The following is a 25414-nucleotide window of genomic DNA, read 5'->3' on the forward strand; positions in this document are numbered from 1 at the left end:
TTAGTTGACCAATCAATTTCAGAAGGTAGTACTGAAGGACTGCTGCTCAGCCCCGTGACATTTATGTTATGGGGTCTAAGAGGGTTCTATCTTATTCCCCATGTTATTTCACATCCACACAAAACCACCACTCCAGGGAGTGAGGTGCTTCCAATACGCGGATGACACCCAGCCAGTCCTACTTCTCTCTAACAGCTAAGTCCAGTGCATCTGTGAAATTCCTGAATAGGTGCCTGGAGAAAGTAATGGGATTGATAAGGGCCAATAAAATGAAATTCAGCCTAGACAAAACTGAGGTGTTGCTGGCCAATGGGGAAGCTGCTTGGGGACTGTCCTAGAGGGGGTTGCACTTCCCCTGAAGAGGCAAGGGCACAGCTTCGTAGTACTACATTTTAAGGCTTAGGTTTTGGCATGTAGCACCTTTCATCAGCTCCAGCTGGTTCACCAGGTATGGTCATTTCTTGAAAAGTGTGATCCGGCTACAGTGATACATGCTTTGAGAACACATCCAAGTTAGATTACAGTAATGCACTCTACGTGGGGCTGCCTTAGAAAACAGTTTGGAAACTTCAGTTGGTCCAAAATACAGCTGCCAGGCTACTATCAAGTGTTGGTTACAGGGATCATATCATCCCATACTGAAAGATCTGCACTGGTTACCCATCTGTTTCTGGGCACAATTCATAGTGCTGGTTCTTACCTTTAAGGCTCTAAATGGCTTGGGGCCAGAATACCTGAGTGATCATCTCCTCTTACGCTATCCAGCCCATCAGTTAACATCTACCTCTCAAACCCTGCTCTCTGTATGGGTGGCAACTAGAGACAGGGTGTTTTCTGTGGTGGTATCTTTTCTTTAGAACGCCCTCTCCCCTGAGGCTTGCCTGGCACCCACTTTACTTTTCTTAGGCACCAAACCAAAACACATCTGTTTATCTAGACTTTTAATTAGTAGTTTTATACTATCCGCTTTTTAATGGTCTTCTAATTTATGAATAGTTTTTGTTTTGCTTATGTCTGACGGCTAATATTGTGGTTTTCAACTGTAAGATACCTCGAGCAGGACTCTGGAAAGATGGAATAAATACATTCTAAATCAATAAATATTATCCAATGTTTGAGTCCTTTTTAATATAACCCATATGTTTATTATATATAATAGTAATGTTCTACAAACATTTAAGTATGTAATAAATGGTGTAATTGTGTGTTCAGTGGTGTAATAAATTGTGTAATTCATATAACATAATATGTGTGCTGCTGTTACAATTGTATTACCTTATTTGGGCTGGAAAATGGCAGAGAACTACTGCCTTAAATAAAATTGTTTCTACAAAAATCTAAGTAAAAGTAAGCTATATGCACAATTTATTAAGTGAGAATTTGATACAAATTCTACATCAAATAATGCATTAGATATACAGCACTTCACTGGATAATTAAGGACAAATATAAATTCAATTTTAAGCAGATGACAACAAAATAAAACTGATACTGTGACAATTAAAAGTATTTATGTACCTTTGGTTTTTGTGGCTTCTTTTATGATTTTCTGAAGTTTATTCATTTCTGCATCATATTCTTCATAATTTATATCCCTAGCTTCAACTTTAGGAGCTTGAAATAAAGAAGGATCTGTACCAAGATAGGAGCATTGTAGGCAGCCACTATCACTCAGTGCAACTATCACACCTTTCAAATCGCTGTGTAAAAAAAGGAGACTTTACATGATGCAAGAAAAGATGCACAAAGCAAAGATTTTGTTATTCTGCTTCTATTAAAAATAGTTTCCCAGCAAAATTGGCAAAACTGCTTCTACTGGGTCTATAATTACCCATAACAAATATGAAAGCACTGCCATTATGAATTTTCATCATTAGAAAATTGTAATTATGACCACATAATTTAAGGACTGCCAAAATGCAAAGAACTGTAGTACATATTTAAAACATATTTCAATATGTTTTAAAACAGTACTAATATTCAAATGAGCAATAAAATTTAACAAACCACTTTATAAATGAGCAATATTTCCCATCTATACCTCTTCCTATTCATGGCAACGAAGGTGGTAACTTCCTAAGGACTGAAATTAAAACAGTCCTAACGTTATCTGTGAGAGTAAAAGCAAACCCAAACTCCCTCTAGGGGGAAATGCATCCAGGGAGGGGTTGTGCAGAGAATAAAACACACAACAAGTATTCCATGTTGCTCCACCAAAAACTGCTTCCCCTCAAAACTGTTTTCCTTAAAAGCCAGGCATATACTTACTTAACAAATGCATAATTTGACTATTTAAGCCCCTTTTGTCACAACATGCAAATCTAAGTCTGAGAAATCAAACGTGCCTAGATCCTAACTATTTCTACCACTGTGTCCACTTGAAATATTACAGCAGCACAACTATCATGCTGAACTTGACATTTTACTCTATGCAGCTCTACTGGCCTAATGACTGACATTCTGAATATTAAGCATCTGCATTTTCACATGGCAACTCTTAAGATTGGGTAATAATCTCATGAATGCCTCCATACAAATTTAAAAGCCCAGTAAGGGTTCTTTGAACATCTGAGCGAAAAGGCAGTCTTAAAATGTTTCTATTTTGGTCATCTATTCCTTTCTGCCAATATTTCCTTTACAGTTGCTCTGGTTTTGAGAAATATAAGCTGTTTAAGCAAAGGGATATAAAACACAATGATTTTGCTTTCACTCTACTCAAGCATAATTGCTGCAATCCTATGCACAGTTGGCTGCTTAAATCCTATTATCTTCATTTCTATTTAAATAGGTTAGATGTATGGAGGATTCCAGCCAGAATTTTATATTTCCTCTGGGTCCTAAAATCTATGGTGTTTCATATTTAAAATGTAAGTATACAGAACTCCATGAAAACTTTAAGGGGATATACTCCTGTTAACTTTTTCCCAAGAATTCATAAATACACTGATACAAAAGAGAGGCAGCAACTGAATTATGATGTATTAATTCATCTTATGGAACACCTGACACCTAGTTGAGACCTACAATTCTCAACTGCCTTGCCAGAGAACAGAATTACTTAAACTTGTATTGCTCCAGAGCAAGTTGAGAACAGCAGTTTTGAAGGGCTTTTAAAATCAGTTTTATAGTTATTTTTCTACAGCTACTGCTTTTGTACTGTACTTCTGCAAACATTATTACTTTAACACTTTTAAAAATGTGCAATTTCAATTACTTCTTTAGAAACTAGAATAATGTTTAAACTATCCCTAAAATAGCCAAATAAATGTAAATGCTAAAATAACACTTTTATACTAAAGAGAGAAACAAATCATTCTAGTATCTATAATAACTTTATTGTTCAAAGCAAATTCTATACACATATGGTAGTAATCTGAACAAAAAAACCCCCACTATTCTTTACTGGATTTGGGACAAAAATAATAGCATTTTTAATGCAAAACAAATTGATCACAACATAATGTTTTAACAAATCCTCATGCTTTGCATACTTTCACTCATACAATAAAAATCAATTGTCCCAGCTGGATTAATAAAGCCAACAATCCATAAATTACATAACTGCCTGTTTTTAAAAAGTTACTAGCAACCTACCACTTTCTACTTTTTACACTTTTAAAATACATTTCCATTTTAACAGTATTCACTCCTTTTCTGCTTTCAGAAATATATGTCCTAATTAGGACAGCATGCGATATTTGTAGTCTATGGAATCAAAAAGTGTGAAGAAATGTCATCTATAGAATTATTCTAATTACTGAATGGTACTAAGCCTTCTAACTATCTTGACTTAACAGGGTTGTCAGTCTCTCATTGGGGCTGGGGGATTCCTTGCTCCCACCCCCACTTTCCTGGCCGGCAGGGGGGAATGCACCTCCCAGGGTGCACTCCTGGGCTGCACAGCACTCCCACAATCCACAGAGGCCCAATCCTAGCCGAATTGGCCCGATCCCAGCCCAATCCAGCCTGATTCGGGCCCCTGCGGAGCGCAGGAGTGCTCCCAGGGTGGCCCCTAGCCCTACAATGACATCACTTCCATAGCACAGGCTGGGAGCACACACTTGACCACAGGATGACAGGTAGGTGCCGGGCCTCCCAACTCCCGCCCAGGGGGTGGGGGGACCTGGTAACCCTAACTATATAGTATGCAGGAAAGCAGAACAAAACCTAAATCAATTGTGATTTAAAAGACGATTACATTATCAGGATTTCTATATTCTTCTATACCGATTTTTCTGTACATGGATTGTGCACAACTGCTAACAGACAGTAAAAGTTCTGAAGGCTATAAAATGTAGCAAGGAGAATAAATGACTAAACTTTTACAAATTAAGTATCATCATCATCTGAACCTTTCCATCAAGACAGATTTTTCTTACATTAGTTAATTAAATTTCGATCACATTTTTCCTAATTTCCACAGATATGACAGCAGCAGTCCCAGGCTAAAGCTATCAGCTTTCCTAAAGCCACATAAGATACTTCATTTTTTTGTTTATTTTTAAACAAGTTTTACCCACACCAACTGTGATTTTCAACATAAAATGCTTCTTTTTACATGAACAATAATTTCAAAGTATCAAAACACTCCTACTTTGGACAAAAAACCCCTCTTGTCAAATCTCGCATTTCTTCCAAGGGACTGCGCATATATAAACACAGATTAAATATATTCTAAAGTTTCTCCAGTAGCCAATATGTTTTTCTCCACAACGGCCAATTTTTTCATAGGCTAAGCCAAATTTTATTTTCATTTTTAACTATTAGTAAATGTTGGCATATTTCACACCTCCCAAAATTATTCTGTCACGCTCACTGTTAAGAGTACTCCCAACATTAAGACTAGGGCCAAGCCTTAAGCAATATGAAATTCTGAAAGTCCAGGTTACAATACATGGTCTAGTGAATCTGGCACCACTACTTTGGCCGCCTGGCCTATACAGTATAGCGAAGTAAGACTATAGAGCCAATACACTATGCTCATTAACCTCTGGACAGCAGACCCATCTAATTTGCTTTCTCACCCTCATTCTGTGTATATGAACGATTTAAGACCTTGCTGTCTAAATGCTTGATGGTTTATTTCCTGTATGAAAACTTTCCTATGTTGGAATACGTCCTATAATGTTGCAACTGCACACTGTGCACATCTTGGGCAACCCTTTTCAAGCAAGGGTTAATGGCATCTTTCTAAAAGATGCTGTCATCCAATAGCCATTTTTTTATTTTGACGTTTTGAAATAACCCACCATTGACTCAAAGGCTGGACAATTACCATTTAAATGGATTCTCCCAAGGTTCAGATGAAAGCAGTTCATGTCATTTTTTGTCTTATTGGTTGAACAACAAGAAACGCCTTTCCAAGAACAAGATAGTAGCTTTTAGTTACCAGCATCCCACTGGTGACTACAATACTATAATGTGTAAATAAATGCTTTCATCATATCGACTAAACCAAAATAAAGCCAAAAATCTTAGTTCATACTTAAGAAATGCCTGCTGTGTTAAATTAAACAGGTGACTAACCTTTTACAAGGTCGAAATTATGGCTTGATTGTCTATACAAGATGAAATTCTAGAAGTATAACTACACTTGCGTGTAATAATTTCCATTAATTCTTAACCATAGTACAATTCAAGTAGGGCTGCAATCCACTAAAGCAATTTGCCTGTAAAGACTTGTCAACTTTAATGGGCATTATGCAGAAGCAGTGCTTCACGGGCCACACTTTCCAAATCAAGAAAGTGATACCAAGTCTTATTAAAAATTTAATTAATGGGCTTAGAGAAGAGGTTTGTTAAATTAGAAGCAGATGTACAAAAAGCAGTTTAAAATTTCTATATATATTTCCCACTAACTCATTTTTCTATTCTTGCTGCTTTAAGATAACAGCACATGTGACATCACACAAAAAATCTATTTAATATATATGTTAAATAGATTTTTAACTACTGTTCCACATAATTCTGTTCAATATTTTTTAAATAATCCCATGCAAGGAATAAATATCTGAAAGCAAAGAAACTAAATTTCCTCCAAAGAACTATATGACTCATTACAAAATAGGTTCTCCCTATTGGAAAAGTTTGAAACAAGTAGCTGAAAGCTAGACAAAAGTACAATATATGAAAGCATTGTTCTAATTTCTATGCATGTGATAATGGATGTCAATGTAAAAATTAGAAGTCCAGCAGCCCAGCAACTATGGCACTGGGTAGTTTTGTTAAAGTTCTGAGTTAAGAGGACTGCTGCAAATCTATCCAGCTACACACTGAGTCAGAAAACCAAATTTGGCAGTTGTCATCATCATATTGACCACTGAACAGTTATTCTTTGACAGTTTAGAACACATTTCGAAGTACTTATATATCAATTAAAGTTGACGCTGCCACCACTTCTCTTTCTGTGAGGAAGGAGGTTGATCCAAATCTTTAAGCTCTGTTGCTCTGTCTTTGTATCTGGCTCTCTTGCTATGCTCATTTCCAGGCTACACTGCCATGCTAATTAAGAGCTAATTAAGTGGCCTTGCTTGCAAGCAACCCAACCCTCCTTGTGAAGAGGGCCAGACACTTATTGGGGAGGAGGGGAAGCAAGCTGAAAACTCAAAGAAACTAGCAGATCACAGCAACAGATTTTTTATAACATTATTACGCTACAGCTATATAGCAGTTACCAATTTTTTAAAGTTCTCAGAAAGCCCTCCAGTGGTACTGTAGGAAAAATGGCAGTCACAACGAGCTACGGGAAGGATAATGGTGCCACTGTGGGTGGAATCTTTGGAAAGGCATAGGTTCCCATCCCAATAACTTGTTAACACACTTGGACTGTATTATTCCTGAAAAAACCCATAGCAAACCAGAATTCATTAAAAATGTACAGAGGATGGGGAAAGCCTGGAAAGGGGCAATTAGAAGACAATGTCATGTGGATGCTAAAAAAAAAAACCCTATTAGAGGAAGCAGTGGATTTTTCTTTAACCTAGCAAAGCTACAGTACAGTTGGGAGCCAGAGCTGTCTCACTCCTCTGTCTTAACTAAAAAGCCTGTGACTATTGCTAGATTAGAATGCAGAACCGCCAGCACCATTATTATATGAAAAATTAGAGAACACATATTGTGGGAAAATTATGCCTTTCTTCTTCTCAAGTTTTAATATACTGTATTAATATAAGAAAACTGATTTGCTATTTACAACCCTCATGAAATAACAAAAAGGTGGCTACAAGTAGGCCAGGAAAGATAAATAATTTGCACAGAGAATACACATTTGAAAATCTCGGGTCAGTTTACATTATTTTGAGAGGCTTCATGAGATAAAGAAGTATTTCAGTAATTGTTCAGGGAAAAGGGCAATACGATTCCTTTTTACAGTAACATGCCAACAAATGTACGAAGAAACCTCTGCAGAACAGAATCATGTAGTTACTTTACACCATTAATATAGTGGCTCATCAAAATAAATAAGAGAAAGACCAGAGATAACTACAGATACAGAAAAGTTTGCTATCCATAGCTATACTCCTGAATATAAAAACTTGGTTAAGAAATACAAATCTACCCATGAGTCCTAAAAACATTTTGCACGATAATCTCTAGCTAATGCAAATGAAGGGGTATATAACTTAAATATAAATTTATTCCACTATCTAACTTTTCTTTAGTGTGAAGTTAGATTAAAATTGTAAAAATAATTGTGCTGAAACTTCTTATATTAGGGTATACTGAATATTCTCTGAAAACACTAAATGCATATAGTCATTTAATTCTATGTACCGTAACTGGCAACGCTAGTTAAACTAGCACTCTTCCAAAAAGGAAAAAGATGAATCCTGCCATCTTTTGTCTATAAAATTCTACCATAAATATTAAGTTTTCCCTATTTTATGTGGGAGTTTGCTATTTTTATATGATGATGCTTTAACAGTTGTGGTGATGTTAGCTACAAGAAGCAGTAACAGATGGGCTGGAAAGGAGACCAAAGTATTCTTTCCCCTCTGGATGAAGAAAACTGAATGTATAGTAGTTTCATTTGAAACCCCACCCACTATTTCTTTTTTTATATATATAAATTTCTATTGGATGGGTCATTATACAAATATAAAAACATAGTTAACTTTCCATCATATTGTAATACCCCCACACCCTTTCCCCCCCTTTTTCGTTGACTTCTGACAGTTTTCCATTCCCTTTATTACCTCTTAAATAAAACCTTAACCAAGCTAAACTATATAAAAAATAATACCTATCTAATGATAAATACCATTATCTAACATTCCATATCTTTTAGTACTATCTATCAATAATATCCAATAACCTACAACATATTATGTCCCCTATATTAATAGCTATATACTACCTTCTAAGAATGGGTCGTATTAATATATTTTATACCATTGCATATCTTTAGATAGCACTATTACATATATCTATAATGTTCAAAATTATTAATATCCTTTATATTGTTATCCAATTCATAACATTATAACCTAGTAAATTATAACATATTATACCTACATATATCAATAAAATGGTATATTATCAGACTAGATTTTTTACCTCTAATATAATGATTACTACCTCTATAATAATTGAAAGTAACAGAACACTATCCTCCCCTCAGAAAGTATCCAAAGACCACACCTTCCCTTTAATGTCCCACTTTTTTTCTATATAATTCTTAAATTTCTCCCAACTTGTTACATACTCTTCCATATCTTCCTCTCGAAGTTTCCTCGTTAGTTTATCCATTTCACCCAAGCTCAATGTTTTTAAAATTCAATCTTCCACCGACGGTATCTCTTTTGTCTTCCACAGCTGTGCATAAATTATCCTAGCCGCCGTAGTCATATAAAATACCATTATCCTGTCCATTTTGTCAAAGTCTTCTAGGTTCATACATAACAGTAACAATTCTGGGTTTCTAACAACTTTTTTCTTCAATATATCTGACATAGCGTCTACTATTTCCCCCCAGAAATGCTTAGCTTTTTCACACGTCCACCACATAAACCCCACCCACTATTTCATTCCCATTTAACATCCTTTATACTTTCATTCAACTATAACTATCCTTTTCATCATGTTTTCCTTAAGCTTCCACTCCTATTTATTTGCTGTTGACTATGCCAGGCTGTATGTTTGACAGCTAGTTTGGTGTAGTGGTTAAGAGTGCGGGACTCTAATCTGGAGAGCCAGGTTTGATTCCCCGCTCCTCCACTTGAAGCCAGCTGGTTGACCTTGGGCTAGTCACGGCTCTCTGGAGCTCTCTCAGCCCCACCCACTTCTCAGGGTGACTGTTGTTGTGGAGATAATAACAACATATTTTGTAAACCGCTCTGAGTGGGTGTTAAGTCATCCTGAAGGGTGGTATATAAATCAAATATTATTATATTATTATTATTCTTTTCTACAGAGCTGTATGTTTTTGCCTTCCCTTTCTTGTAAAAAAACTACAAAATACTACATAAGTTTCCCATCTCTTGTAGTTCATTCATTAACTCTGTTTGGATGTCACAACCTGGCAGTGAGCTTGCATACTCTGTTCCCACTCCCCTCAAATGCACTGAGTCCATCCTTTGCTTTCTGGTTCGTAGTGACAATACATTGCCATGACTGATCTAAACCACGCAAACAATTGTTACTGCTAATATTATTTGTCTCCAAACTGCAATGTTAAAAAACCCCTTTTGGAACCATGGGTCCTCCTGATTCCAGTTTATAAGCAAATTACAGTTAGTGATAACTATACTTTTATCAATGTTATGGGATCTTTCCTACAAATTAGCATGGACTGACTTAAATCAAGTTTCTGACTCTAATTAATATATTTCCTGAATAAACATGCAGGTTAAATAGAGCATATATACTACTAAAAAGCATAATCCAAAGCCTCTGGACTGCATAGGTGTTCCATGGTAAAGAAGTAATTGATCAATGAAGCATATCTGCTTGATTCTCTCTCAACAGACACTAAGCAATATCATTTCTTTGAAATATAAATGCACAGATCTCTCCAGAAGCAATGGTTGCTGGTTGTTGAGGGGATCATCTTGAAAATCCTTGCTCACTCGCACCTGGGCCTTTGTTTGTTTGTTTGTTTGATTTGTTCTGCCAGGAGCAAACTATTTCTTTTCCAAGTAAAACAATATTCAGAAAAGTGAAATAATATACTGTCAGTAACAAGTCCATGCCTGTCATCCCCTTATAATAAAGCATACTGGACTTGTTTTGAAGGTCTCAGGACTGTGGGCATCTTTAATGTATTTCAGCAGAATCATTCTCCCATGAAGGGCAATTACAGTGCTTTCCCTCATGAACAAATACCTACAGAATTTCATTTCAAAAAAAGAATTGACATCTGAACTCCTCCTGGATATCAACTCCTAAGTAACAATGAGACGATAACCATTAGAGACCTTAATGTGTTTCTGTACTGTGATGACATGTATTCACTCCAGCTAGTGGTCATACTGCATGACAAGCAAAACCCCTGGAAACTTGTAGTTGAACAGCTCCTTAAAGACCAACTAGACTGGAGCCTTGATTCTTGGAAATCTACTAGGTCTTTAAGATGCTACTGGATCGTGCTCTTCTACAGCAGACCAATCCAGCTACCCACCTTAAACTAAGCTGAACAAGATGGCCAAGGAAACCTTTCCCAATACATCCTTCCCAATGCACAGACAGAAAAATCAATGCTTTTTTTTAAAGTAACAGAGAAATGACCACAGTCTAAGAAAAATCTCTTTAAAGTCTCATGATATGGTGGGTGAAAATCTTGTAACTGAATTTTCATAGAAATATGTCAGCTATCTCTGCATCAAAGAACTATACAATAAGTTTGTTCATTAAGTCAAATAAATGATAAAACGGTGCTTGTATGTAACCATGGTTCTTCCAGTTTTTTCTGATATACAAATATCTTAACACATGTGCAGCTCAAAATAAACATTAGAATCTTTTTCTAATGTGACACTGAGAGATCTCTGTCTTTTGGTGCTACACCTCTGAAGATGCCACTCACAGCTGCTGGCGAAACGTCAGGAACTACAACTCCAAGACCACGGCTATACAGCCCGGAAAATCCACAACAACCATCGTTCTCCAGCCGTGAAAGCCTTCGACAATACATAGAATCTTTTTCCATTGTAGTGCATATGCTGATTGGGACTTCTGTACAATCCTCTTCTACAAGGGAGCAAGACTCAATAGCCAAGTACTCTTTTAGTTTAGAGGCTTAAATCATCAAAACAGAGTTTCCATGACCATTCTGACCCTCACATTTTGTGGCCCCAGTTTTCTTTGGAAATCTTGCCTATCCTTGTCTAAAGAGTTGTTTACCAAAAGGATTAGGTGAGATCCAGTTAGAGTGTGAGTGCAAGGCAAAAGAGACTATATTGGCTAGGGAAAAGGCATGAGTAGACCATGTTTATATGTGTGTGCTTTAATCATGGAGGATAACAACTAGCTAGTTCAGCCATGATAAGGTGTTGTAGCCTTGACACAAAAGGACAAGCCTAAAGAGATTCAATCAGGTATAGTTTGCTCTATATCTGTCATTCTAAAACATTTCAATCCAATCTCAAGGATTAATCAGACTATCTTCAGTTATAGTCTGTATCTGAAGACTATTTCTTGCTCCATGTGCTCTCCCTCTCAGCACTACTTCTTAGATTTTATTGCCTGAATTCCTGCTTTGCACCTTTGCCAAGAAATCCCTCCTAGAACTCCTAACCTTTGGGTGAGTGTAGATTTGCGGTCCACCTGGCTCTTCAGACCCCCTAGAACACTATAAGTCACCCCAGACATCTTCCCAGCACTGAACAGGACAGATACTGTCTCAATCTCAACGTTCTCCTTGTTGTCCCTTCTATAGCCCTACATTCTTTGAGATTCACACTGCAATGTGCATATAAATATTATGTGAGTGTTGGAACTGAATACAATACTTGTGTGCTCCTTAGTATTTTGATATTGAAACATATTTGAATATTATTTTAACTGCATGATTGAATTTTGGTTTCTCTCAAGTTCTCTCTGATTATTCCGCTGAATTCACATCTCCATCATTATTCCAACCTTGCACTGGAGACAAGGCATCTTGCCAAAAACAAAACAAAACCCCTCACCTTAAAATAGAACATGGTGGTCTAGGTCCAGGTTTGGAGCATATTCCCTTCTAGCTGGTTAATAAAACCTGTCAACAGCTCTTCTTAGGAAAGGAGTAAGAAACACCAAAGAGGTTCCTCTCCCTATTTTCTGCAACTCCAAGTGCAATATGGGGAAGCAGGCTCATTCATACAAGATACATGTCCAACTGAGTATTCTGCAGACCACAAATGGTAGCATTAAGCTGTCAATATAAATTGATAGGTTTTTGTACGCCTCAAGAATAGTCTAGGACAAATAAGGTCCTCAAATTATTCTTCCAAACCATGCTTGCTTAACAATGGGTGAAAACTGTCTAGAAAATCACAAGTACAAATTATAGGTTTTTCATTTCATTCTGTCACTTATACTTTTTTTTTCAAAAATAAAAATACTAAGTACTGAAATTCTGCAATCCCTATTAGAACTTAACTATTACACCAAGACAGATTTAAAAATGCAACCAAATAAGCTTATATATTTTATTGTAAATAAGTTCTACTTGTTCTTTTTACATCTTTGGATATCAAAGATAAAATTATAGATCTGCACTGCTTTCAAAATATGCAGTGTTTTAAATAAATCAGGAACTGGAATCCAAGATTACATTGATGTTTGTCTAGAAATTCTGTCATGGTCCAGCAAAGACTCCAATAGCTCACCCCACCAAGGTATTTGTTGTAACAAATATAACAATATACAAAAAGGTCATATTTAACACGTTCCTATTTCTCAAATTATTTGTAATGTTTTAAAACTACATTTTCTTGGTGGGAGAAGAGAGAAAAAAATTTCAACATATCTTACAAGAAATCAAAGGAATTCGATAGACAGGTTTTGTAATTTTGCTTCTACTATATCAGCTGTTGTTAACTCCTTGACAGGGCTAGAGTATAAAAATATACATCAGTAAAAAAACTGTTTCAGTATCATCTTCCTTCAAAAAACTTGCCCCTAGAAAATGGAGAGGAGAACACCTAGTGTCTAGGATCCCAGATGGTAATACTTAGGGAGAGAGATGCTAAGGACAAGACTGTGAATTCGGTTCAGCCTCAGCTGTGCTTAAAATTTGCACTCTTAACAACAGTTAAGGGTTCATTCAGCACTAGCTTAAGCACAAAGTACAGCCTCTTTCTGAACTCTTTATGACTTTTTTTAAATTTCTAGCTTATCTTTCCACTTAAAAAGCATTCAATAGTAATAGAGATTGGAACAGAACATGAAACAATAAAAACAGCAATTAAATTACCAAAAAAGCATCAGAGTTAGTAAGCTGCAAGACAGCAGTAGTTGACACCAACATTATACCTGTTTCTATGTCAAATGCTAATGGTAGCTTTCACTTGTGTCCCCATTTCTAGCCTTTAACATTTTGCCATGTTTTGTATGTTCTTGCACTGAATTTCTACTTTTTAAAAACATACAGTTAAGATTTTTACAAGAATCAAATATCAGAACAGCTGCACAATTTCAAACAAAGACATTAGCATTAAAATCAGTCCAAGTGGCTTTCAGGAAAAAAATGCAAAAATTGTTGAAATTGAAATTGTCAGTTACTTACTGTATATTTCCCACTCTTACTGCTACAGGAATGTGGGGGAGCTGAGTTGCCCACTTTAAAGTCACATCTTGATAGACATGTAACATGCTGTTGTGGTTTGCAATGAGGGTGTTTATTGTTCCCTCAGACACTGTTAAAAACATTAAAAGACATTAGAAGCCATTTTTCATACTATATATGCACACCTGAAGTAATCAATTCAACTACTTTAATAATAAAAAGTACAATATTAGCTCAGTAAGCATTGCTAAGCAAGAACAAAATGTACGCAAATGTTATGAGAAACAATGGCTAGTGTCAAACAGCTCATCAGCCATGCAATACATTTTGATACAGTTTTATATGGCTTGATAAAAAAAAACAACCTCTCCCTATTGTCAAAACTAATTTTCTCTCTTTTTCTTTTTTTCAGCCCGCCCTTACCCCAAACAAGTAAAATATTAATTAAGTAAAAGCAGCAATACACAAGAAAGCCATACAGTGAAATTCACCACTACAAACAAACCTAAAGCTAGAATAAATGAGAAAAAATATCTGAAATATGCTTAAACAGAGGGCTTGGCATATGTCCAGAATATAGTTCAAGAACAACAATCAGAAACATTTCCTTGCATTATAGAATTATTATCTTTTGACAGACACTGGATTCAAAACACCCTTAAACAGTCTTAGAAATTGGGACAGGCTGTAGAAATTCTTTAAGTGTTTAAGACGCCAATTAGAATTTCATAAATCTTGAATCAAGCTCAAAATCAAGAGGGAGTCAGCTCAATGTAATGTAATCCCAGCAAGCCACTCCCATCAACAGATAGACCATTATGCATCCGAGATGTTTTCAAATGAGCAGTAATTTAAATTAACCTTTAAAAAAGGAGTCTAGTGATACCTTAAAGATTAACAAAATTATTGCATCATAAGCTTTCATGGACCAGAGGCGTCTTTTAGACAGCCTTAATGTTCAGGTTTTGTTTTCTTTCATTACCTTTTTTTTGGCCATTGTTTCTCCACAGATTCATTAACAATCCCTTGCCATCCCAGCTTTTCTCCACCAACCCTTGCTCTTTCTGAAACCTGTTTTTCCCTCTTTTTTTCCCCAAGAAACAGCTTGATTTCAGGTTTTTGCCTTTTGTAATGGCTGTGCCATTTCTCTTTGCTTTGCTCATTTTGCTCCTCACCATTTTGCGCACTGGGTGGTTAATCTTTTTTTTAGTTGCATGCTAACAATATATCAAAACAGTGATATATTATGCAAATGCAAATAGTGCAATGTCAAATAAATGTTGGAAATGTAAAAAGCATGAGGGCTCCTTTTACCATATGTGGTAGACTTGTGAAAGGGCCAAAATGTTTTGGTCTAAGATTTATGGAGAAATGCTGTTAATTATGAAATGTAATTTGTTGAAGAGCCCGGAAATGCTGTTGCTAGGATTGAATATGCAAGAAGTTAACATGAGGGACAGAACTTTGTTATATTATATGACTGAGGCAGCAAGAATCTTGTACGCACAATACTGGAAACAAAAAGACATACCAGAAGTTGAGGAATGGATCCAAAAGCTGTTGCACATGGCGGAAATGGACAAATTGACAAGGAAATTGAGAGAGCAGAATCCAAATGAATTTTTAACTGACTGGAAGAAGTTTAAGGACTATGTGGAAAATAAATGGGATGTGAGAGAACAACTGTGGACTTTAGATAGTTATTAAGTAATATGAGCCATGAGAATGAACATGAACTTTACCTTAGATAATAGGGACTATACAGTAATTAGAGATAACGATAAGAAATTAAGGGGTTTTAGTGCTGTTGGAAGTCAAAAAGGAAAAAGGGGGAGGGGAAGGGATGGGGGGCATATACTGTGATTATAAGGGTAAATGAGTATGTATTGTGTATTATGTAATATGTTAACCCATTCAATAAAAACTTCTATTAAAACAGTGATATATTACGCATGTGCTAAATGAAGCAATGGTCAATCAGAATATCGGGAACAGACAGCCAACCTTCTTCTCACTGCCACAAGGTACATTCCTTCTAAGGAATGCAAATGGCCTGGGTGCCATTTACAAGCTGTATGTACACAATGAGCTAGGTTCTTTTTTTCATCATGTGGTCTAAAGAGAAAGATAAGCCTATGGGAGTATGTGGGATCTCAAAATGAGAAAAGAGAAATCACTGCCTTGTTATTGAACTGGGGTGAGAAGAATCTTCAGGGTGTTTTTCACCAACCTTGCTACCCATCCCGCCCAGCATGTTGTCCACAAAAAGCCAGCACAGTAACTGGACTAATCAAGGGTTTTTTCTAGTTGTATTCATTGGTACTGAATACAAGCACCTTTTGGAGGGATCTCCCAAGTCTTGAGGGCGGAATTGGTGAAAATCACTACAACCATATATATGAGTATTGGCACCTAGAGATGGGCACGAACCGAAATATGAACCAAAGTTTGTGACGAAACAGGCTGGTTCATGGTTCACGAACCAGCGATTTGTCAGAGCCCATTTCTGACAAACCGCCACGAACTTTAGGCTGGTTTGTTTGGTTCGTTTTTGGTTTGTCACAGCAGACAGCCTGGCACAGATCAATCAGTTTCCTAGGCAAAAAGGAATGGACTTCCTGCAGCCCCAGAAGTGGCCTTCTGCGGGCCCGGAAGTGACCTTCTGCTGACTCGGAAGTGACGTTTTCACAAACCAAACAAACCAGTTCGTGAAAGTTCATAGTTTGTGGTTCGTTAAATGCGATGAACCACGAACCGCATAGTTAGCTTTCCCCCCCAGTTCGTGCTCATCTCTATTGGCACCTTTTTAAAAACAAAAAATTATTGCCTCTGTTCAAAAGTTCACAATCAATGATTCACTTATCAGAATGCAGCTACAAGAGCATTTCTTGCAATTAATAATGATTCACTGGTGAATCTGAAGCAACATTTGCCTCAATACTAACCATTACCCTACACACACACACACACACACACACACACACACACACACACACACACACAAAATCTGTGTACAGTAATAATGACGGGAGTATAAACACAGCAACGTTCTTGATGGATGAACAGAATGGGACAATAAAACAGCATAAGGGTGCTTTGAAGACCCTCAACAATAACCTTCCAAAGCAACATCTCCCTTAAGATCTGTGTTCTGTGATGATCATGGCTATTCTTTAGCTGCTATACTTAATTCAAAAAGGGAGGAATGACAGCACAGTCAATCAAAAGAACAAGTTAAATGTAGGAAAGTAGTTACCAAAAAAACTCCACACACATTTGCAAGGTAAGTTTCCCAGGTGCCCGCCAGCGGTGGGTAAACTCTTGGAAATTTGCCCCCTTGTCCATCGATTGCCCAGTGACTGGCAGGAGGGGCACGCTCCTGGAGGTTGCCTGCCAACGGTAGGCACCTCAGGAGCACGCCCCACACGCACACTCCCAACCAGCACAGCAACATCACTTCCTGAAGTGACATCGGTGTGCTGTCTGCGGGAGCATTTCTGCGCTTTGAGGCCAATTTGGGCTCCAAATGGGCCAAATTAGCTCTGGGCAGAGCACGGGAGCACTTGTGCGGGCGGCATGGTGACGTCACTTCCAGAAGTGATGTCATCATGCCGGTTCCAGGGCGCACACGTGCATGAAGACCTCATGCTCTGCACAAAGTAAGTGACAGGTACTCCACTCTCTCGATGGGAGGTGAGGGGTAATTGGCAACCCTATTGCAAGGTATGATTCACTGGTGGATTTTGGGGGCAGTAACTGCATATGCAAATGATTTGTTTGATAGAACACCTCATTGAGCCATCAAAACAGTGCAAATGCAAAAAAGAGAAAGATAAACTTCCACACATATGTCCTGATTTAGCCAGAATAACCTTTCTCTGAGATACAGAAAGACTGGCCCAGACTTCCACACAGTTTGCCTGATTTGGCCAGAATGAATACTTTATCTCAGAACTCTGACTGAAAACTACAGTTCACTCCACTCCCTAGAGTACAGCTACCATCTAATCACAGCATTCACCCTTCTAGCCCTCCTTCTTTCCTCAGAGGTCTGTATTTAAACTCCACATTAACCAGCAGAAATATACAAAAACTTATTTACATGCAAACATTACACAGCACAACAGCACAAGCAAAGAAAGAAAGGAAGAAAGGAAGAAACTGATCTGTTATATAGAACAGATTATAGGATACTCTCTTCCTACAACACCAGGATTAGTTTTACTTGATTTATGGTTAATCTTGACACATCAAGAGAGTAAAAAAACCCCTAATAGCTATTCTCTTGGCAGCAGCCAAAGCTACCATTGCTGCGGCTTGGAAAGATCTGAAACCACCATCAATCTCCCAACAGTATAAGAAAATCTTGGACCATTATTTTATGGAAAAGATCAATTATCAAAGCACTCATTTAGACTCAGAGTCAGATCACTATTCATTCAAGTTTCTTGGAAATTTGTTTACAGTATTGGAGTATATAGCTAATTTGGGCATAAATCCTGCCAAATCCTATCCGTTTGATGCTTTCAATCTGTAAATGAATATAACATATCTATTTCTCGAAAAAGATATGTTTGTTATATCGTATACTTTTTTCAGTCTGAGATAGATGCTCAATAATATTGTGTTCCTCCTATTCACGTTTCAAAATATTGTTGATAATGTTTGTATTGTGATGTTTCATAATTTAAAAATAAAAAGTTTTTTTTTAAAGAAACTGAACTGTCTGTAGAGGAAGACAGAACACACACATGCCGGGAACGTCCACATAAAAACCTGCAGAGCGGAATAATCGCCCGATTATGGTATGATTGCAGGCATCCCGGAGGTGAGGAAAAGATCAAGACTGCTGTGCTGTCTGGAAGATGTCAGAGTTTGCTTCTTCATATGCACTGGAATGAAAATCCACTGTATACACAACAGAAAGGAGGGGTATTGCAAACAGTGGCCAGTTCTACATACACCCCATCCAAAGAATAATCAGTTCACACAGCAGAAACATTTCCAGGCTTTGCTAGATAATGCAGATACAACAGGAAGTTACAGAGAAATAGCTGAACATATGGGATATGCAGAGTATTAGCACTTATCCAAGGTCCTCTTTAAGCCTGGGGTACGTAGTCTTGAATTTATTAATGAATTCTAATTCTAATTCAGCAATTTCTCAGTAGTAGTACTAGTCTCAAAGCATGATTGACAGTCACTTGGTCTGACAATAAGCATATTCACTCATAATTATGTACCAAGTCACTGCTAGCATACATGTAACATGCCATATGCTGTGGTTATAGCAACCGCAGGACATGGCAAATTAATCATTAAGTAATTCAAAAATAGAATAAGGATAATGAACACACAAAATTTGGAGTATGCACTCAAGGCCTCAGCAATTAGCTTCAATAAGCAACATTAAAAAGGAGTAATATTTAGCTTGGGGTATTGTCACATTATAGTAATCACAACTGCCTGAACTAAATCTCTGCTTTTATTTTAAATTTTCTGTTCACAAACCTGAACAATATGGAAGAAAGCAACTTGGACTGGAATCAAGCTTTTTCATGAACCGAATTTGTCCATTATCCTTAAGGCAAAAGAAGTTTCTTTCCCCCAGTACAAATACAGAGGAAACCGTCTGATTGAAAGAGACAACACATATATCCAGAGCTTGCTCTCCAATGTTTAAAACCCATTCCACCTGAGGAAAAAACCCACAGCAAATCAGTGTACAGCAAACTGAATGTACTCAGGAAGACATTAGCAAAACGTTTAGCTCCTTCTAACTGAATGATTTTTCAGCAACATGAGATGAATGTTTTAAGATTAGCCACAAAACAGACATTTTAGTGCTATAATATTTCTCAGTCCTAAAAAAGAAACAACAGTTACTAGCTTCGTGATATAGTGGCTTCATTAAAATTAGTGTTACAAGGTTGGATGTAATCAGCAAGTAACTTACAATAATCTGTGGTGCTAACATTGCATTTCCAATACCATATTCACAGGTGACCTGCGGGCTTTGTGACTTTGGGTTTGTTTTTTTGCTAGATTTGTCAGTTGTTACCTAGATTCCATCACACAAATTCAGTTCAGCAAAGGAAACTCCATCATAGTAAAGATACACCAATGAAGGGAGAATTTTAAAAGCCACAAAAATTAGTCATTAAGACTTGTATGTGGTACCCACAATATATGTATGTATATATATAACTGACTTGATACAGAAAATGTGAAGTATACTTTCTCTAAAGCAGAGCAACCCATTATTCAACACAAGTTGCATCTGAAATTTCCACAAGTTAAAGCACAGCTTCTTATGCTGCAAGGAAGCCTCCTATGGAGAGCAACAAAACAAAAAGCTCATTGCCTATAAAGCTGCTTAAAGAACTGTGTCTCGAGACACCCCTTTTTAAAAAAAGGAATTATGTTCTTGACATGAATTGGAACTTAATTTTTTCCCTTCTTTAGCATGCCATTGGTTGTTTTTATCAACAAGCAGAGCTTACCGCAAGCCTTTTTCCAGACCCTAGTTTTTGTTGCTCGGTTTCTTGCCTGGAAGCATCTGTTGCAAATGCAAGCACTTCGTACCTATTGCAACAAACAAAAAAAGTACATTATTTCTCTTAAGCCATTTTATATTTTTACGTTGGGTAGGGGGATGTAATCCTTGTATTAGAACATACAGTAAAAAACTGAACATATTTTCAAGAATCTCTTTTTTAAATGTTATGAGATGGAATATACCTTGATGGAACTAACAGATTTTAATCCAAGCACCAAAAAAATGTTTTGTATGGATACCCTATATAAATATGTGAGTTATTTTTAGCATACTAAGATTGAAAATACGAAGATTGTTATGCAAATAGAGAAGAGAGGGAGTATACTTTAATGAAATATTAGATACAGTCTTAGAAGTAAACCCCCATGCAAAGAGTATTCTTTGGTAAAATCTACGCTTAAAGTCTATATGGTTGAATTAGATTTTAATGATCCTTGGAGTGTTTTTCATCCAAGGGATAGAGATTATACTTTGTTTCTTCTCTACACCACAACTGCTTCTGGTGTAGAGAAGTTTGGTGTAGTGGTTAAGAGCATGGGACTCTGATCTGGAGAACCAGGTTTGATTCCCCTCTCTTCCACTTGAAGCCAGCTGGGCGACCTTGGGTCAGTCAAAGCTTCTAGGAGCTCTCTCAGCCCCACCCACCTCACAGGGTGTTTGTTGTTGTGGGGATAATAATGACATACTTTGTAACCTGCTCTGAGTGGCTTAAGTCATCCTGAAGGGTGGTATATAAATTGAATGTTATTATTGTTGTTGTTATTTTATGAGACTGTTTTCTTGTCTGAGCATCTTTGGTGCCCCAGATTATAGCCTGTGACATATATGTAATTGTTATTACTGATCATGCACCCATTTCATTAGCCCTTCAGTTTCCAGATTGGGTTGGACCTCCTGGTATATGGTATTTAATGTCTTTCTTCTTAAAAATGAAAATTTAAAATTTAAATGATGGCTAAATTATCAGATTATTTTAATACTAACCAAGGCACAGATAGTAGTTGTGCTACTGAATGGGATGCTTCTAAAGCTTTCATTAAAGAATTATTGCATACGCCTCTCACGAGAAGAAGCTCGGAGTAAGGAAAGAAATACCACTGGAAAAGAAGTTGAAATATCTAAGTTAGTTTGCTATATCTCCTACACCAGATTGTTATCAGGAGCTGCAAAAGATTAAATATGAGTTATATTGCATGCTGTCAATAAAAGCAGGGTACGTTTTGATTTATTTGCATTAGTTATTTTGGGAAAGTGGTGAGCGATCAGGTAAAATTTTAGCACATCCTTTAAGACAGCAAAACAATAAGAATTATATTCCTTTGATCAAGGATGAGGGAAATATGATGTATACTGCTTCTACTGAAATAATCTCACAGCTTTTTAGATTTTATTCTGAATTGTACAATTGTGGCAAACAGCCCTTGAAAAAAGATTTGGAAGAATTTTCTCACCTTGATCTTCCATGTTTAACACCTTCTTGTTGAACTTTTGAGTATGAATGAAATTAATACTCAATTTTTGTAATGTAATTTTCATGACAAATATGAAAACTGGCAAATCTCCAGGACCAGATGGCTTGCCTATTGAATGGTATAAAATGTTTTCAGATTTTTTAAGTCCAGTTCCTTGCCATGTCGCTATATGATACTTATATTGCAGTGATTACAAAACCTGGCAAGGACCATACTCAATGTACAAATTTTCAACCCATTTCTTTGGGCGCTAACATATTATTCACCATCCTGGCTAACAAACTTCAAAAGGTTATTTCAACCCTGGTACATGTAGACCAGGTAGGATTTATACAAGATAGGCAAGGTTCCGATAGATTGATTGCTGGTTTGACTGCATTAAATAGTAACAGGTCTGATCAAGTTACTATTTTCTCACTCAGTGATGAAAAAGGTTTTGACAACATTTACTGGAAATTTACTTTTGCAACACTGACCAAATTCACTTTTCCTCATGAATTTTTCAAGTGGATTAGAATTCTTTAATTATCTCCTAGATCTAGGATACTAACTTACGGTGGTTTTTCTACACCATTTCCTCCTGAGACGGATACTAGACAAGGTTGTCTTCTTTCTCCTCTCATTTTTGGTCTATGTTAGTCCCCTAGCTTGTGCTATTAGATATAATAACAATAATATTCATGGCTTTGTACAAACACTCTCTAGAATTTATTATCATCTTATATGTAGATGATCTTTTATTGTGTGTTTCAGAACCTCAGTCTTCTATTCCAGTATTAATGAACCTGACTAAAACATCTGGTGATTTGTCTGGTTTTTGATTAATAAGACAAAATCTGAATTGATGCCAACTGTGATGACAATACATCACAGACTGTATTTGCTAATGGACATTTTTGATGGTGCCCAGATTTCATCACTTATCTTGGAACGCTGATTCCGAGTAATATCAAGTATATGATTATGCTGAATTTTAATAAGTTGATTGATGATATATCCTTGGAATTGGACAGATGAGAAACTTTAAACCTGTTACAATGGGGAATAGTAAATACACTCAAAATGAATATTATACCTAGAATTATATATATATTGTATGCAATAACTTTTTCGCGTGCCATGCAGATACATTCATAAACTTAATTCTTTGTTTCAGAAATTTATATAGGGCTCCTTACCACCTCAGATTTCTCTAAAGAATATGCAATTTTCATTTAATGAAGGAGGATTTGGCTTTCCTGATCTTAGTTCATATCATCAGGTATACTTGCTAGCTTGTATTAATTACTGGGACTAATCCTCCCAGGTGGATCAACCATCTTGGGCTCTTTTGGCGGTTTCCTGTCTGGTCCCCCTCTTTAAATGGGTGTACTCATGTTAAACTAGATTGCGTTCCTCCTGCAATTTCTGCAGTTAAGAGAACTATGGTGTATAATGTCATGACTGTATCAATGTGACCCATTTTCACACACTAAATTAACATTATGGGATAGTCCAGATTTAAAAATGGGGAGGAAATCTTTTCTATGGAATGCATGGACAGATGGGAGATTTTTACTTTGGATCAACTGATAGGTTACAATGATGAGTTCTTGACATTTTCTCAGCTGAGGTCTAGGTATGATTTGTCAACTTTTGCTGAACAGCAGTATTTCCAACTAGGGATGTGCGCTTCGGGTATCCGATTTGGTTTTTTAACCCGAATCTGGCCCAATTCAGAAAGATTCGGTATTTCCAAATCAGGGCCAGCATGTTGGCCGCTATTCGGAAATACTGAGGCAAAGCTTTCTGAAGTGATTCGGATTGCTTCGGAAAGCTTCGGGACAGCCGGCAGCAGCCCTTTGGTGACTGTTTGCATTTGCAAACAGCCAGCAAAGTTCTGCAGGAAGTCAAAGCTTCCCACGCTTTCTTAGAAGAGGGGAGGAGGGGAGAAGGAGTGAGTGACTCACTACCTCCTCCTAACCCCTCCCATCTTGCAAAAAAAGGCAGGAAGCTTGCATTTGCTTGCTTTGCTGGCTGTTTGCAATGCAACACAATGCAAGCAGCCAGCAAAGAGATTCCTGCCTAATTTACAGGTTGGGAGGGTGGGGAGGGGTGAGTGACTAGAGTAGGAGTACAAGGGGGAGGGAGGGAGATCAGGAAAGGGAGGGGGAGTTAGGTCCCCTAGCATGTGTTGCATTTTGCATGCAAAATGCCACCCCAAGCCACCTAGAAAGCCCCCTTGTTTTTCCCATAGGGAATAATGGAGAGTGGAGGATGATGGGACACCTTTTTTGGGAGGCCTGCTTGGGGGGGGCTATAACATGGCCCCCCAAAGTCCAATCCTTCTGAAACTTGGGGGGTAGTTTGAGGAGAGTTAGGAGAAGTTCCCCACCAAGGTTGGTTTGCTTCATAAAGAAAATGCCCCCCCCCAAGCTCCCGGAAAGCTGGGAGCATGTTCCCCATTGAAAATAATGGCAAAATCTTTACAAAGCAAACCCGAATCTTTCCAAATCAGGTATTCTGAAGCAGCTTGCCACTTCAGCTTGCCGCTTCAGAATTCCCTTTATTCTGAATCTTTTTCCTGATTCAGGTAATCCGAATCGAGAAACGTGAATCATCCTGGCCCTGCACCCCCCTATTTCCAACTACAACACATGTTGGTTTCAAAGTATGGCCCCTGCAGCATTGTGAGTTTCAGAGTGTTCCTCCACTTTTGGAAACTCTAACTGAATTGATGCAAAAATCCCACAATATTTGTTTATAAATATTTGATGTCAGTTAATAAATATAATATGCAGAATTTTAGGAACAAATTGAATAAGGAGTAGGGATGTGCACTTCGGGTTCAGGATTGGGCCCAATCCGGAAAGATTTGGCATTTCCGAATCAGCGTCAACATTACTGAAGTGACTTGAAAATGCCTAAACAAAGCTTACCTAAGTGTTTGTAAGCTTCAGGTGGTGCAGCAGCAATCCTTCTCTTGCGCCTGTAAACTTGCAGGAACAAAGTACTTCCTTTTTGGAAATGGTGCAGAGAATTAAATTGGAGACTTGCTTTGTAGCCAGCTTCCATTTTGCCCTGGCCTGGAGACATGAGACTGGTGCCTGCTTCCTGCTGGCTTGCCTCTGTCTCTGTGTTCTGAACTGTGACTTGGCTGGCCTGCCTGGGGCTTACTGCTGGACCTGCTGTACTGACTTCTGGACCACATCTGGAGGTTGGTAGGAGAGCCCCTAGACTCTCAGGGGCTTTTTTTCACTTGGGAGAGGTAGATAGGGGCACTTTATTGGGGGGGGCATAAAATGGCACATCCCTAATAAGGAGTTAAGATTGCTCAGCTTTGCCAAAGCAATGGGATATGGTCTTAAATACTATACTGGTTACTTCTATGGATTTTCAGCTATGACTTTTTCAGCAAAAAAAATATATTTAGGGTATATTGGACACTACATTGCCTTTACAGTAAAGGACTAAGTACAGTGTCTAATTGCTGGTGCTGTAGTTTACAGGAGGCATCTTTTAAGCACATGCTCTTGCAGTGTCATTATTCAAAATTTTGGGGAGGAAGTTATTCATTAATTTTGAGCTGCTGTAGCATAGTGGTTAAACTGTTGGGTTGCAAATCAGCACTCAGTTGGTTCAAATCCCACTACTGCCATGAGCTTAGTAGGAGGCCTTGGGTAAGACACTCTCTCA

The 25414-nt window shown here is 37.5% G+C and overlaps 1 protein-coding gene across 1 annotated transcript in view; it reads right to left on the minus strand.

The window, feature by feature from the left end:
* The window catches only part of BBS9 (Bardet-Biedl syndrome 9), a 309282-nt gene that overhangs the window by 250796 nt on the left and 33072 nt on the right, over nt 1-25414 (minus strand). The window contains exons 8-11 of the mRNA XM_054991070.1: nt 20212-20293; nt 19220-19403; nt 13709-13838; nt 1519-1700 (exon numbers count right to left, since the gene is read on the minus strand). Coding sequence (XP_054847045.1) covers nt 1519-1700; nt 13709-13838; nt 19220-19403; nt 20212-20293 — 578 coding nt within the window. The remainder of the gene's footprint in view (nt 1-1518; nt 1701-13708; nt 13839-19219; nt 19404-20211; nt 20294-25414) is intronic.

Source organism: Eublepharis macularius, chromosome 11 (genome assembly GCF_028583425.1).
Source record: "Eublepharis macularius isolate TG4126 chromosome 11, MPM_Emac_v1.0, whole genome shotgun sequence".
NCBI classification, from domain to species: Eukaryota; Metazoa; Chordata; class Lepidosauria; order Squamata; family Eublepharidae; genus Eublepharis; species Eublepharis macularius.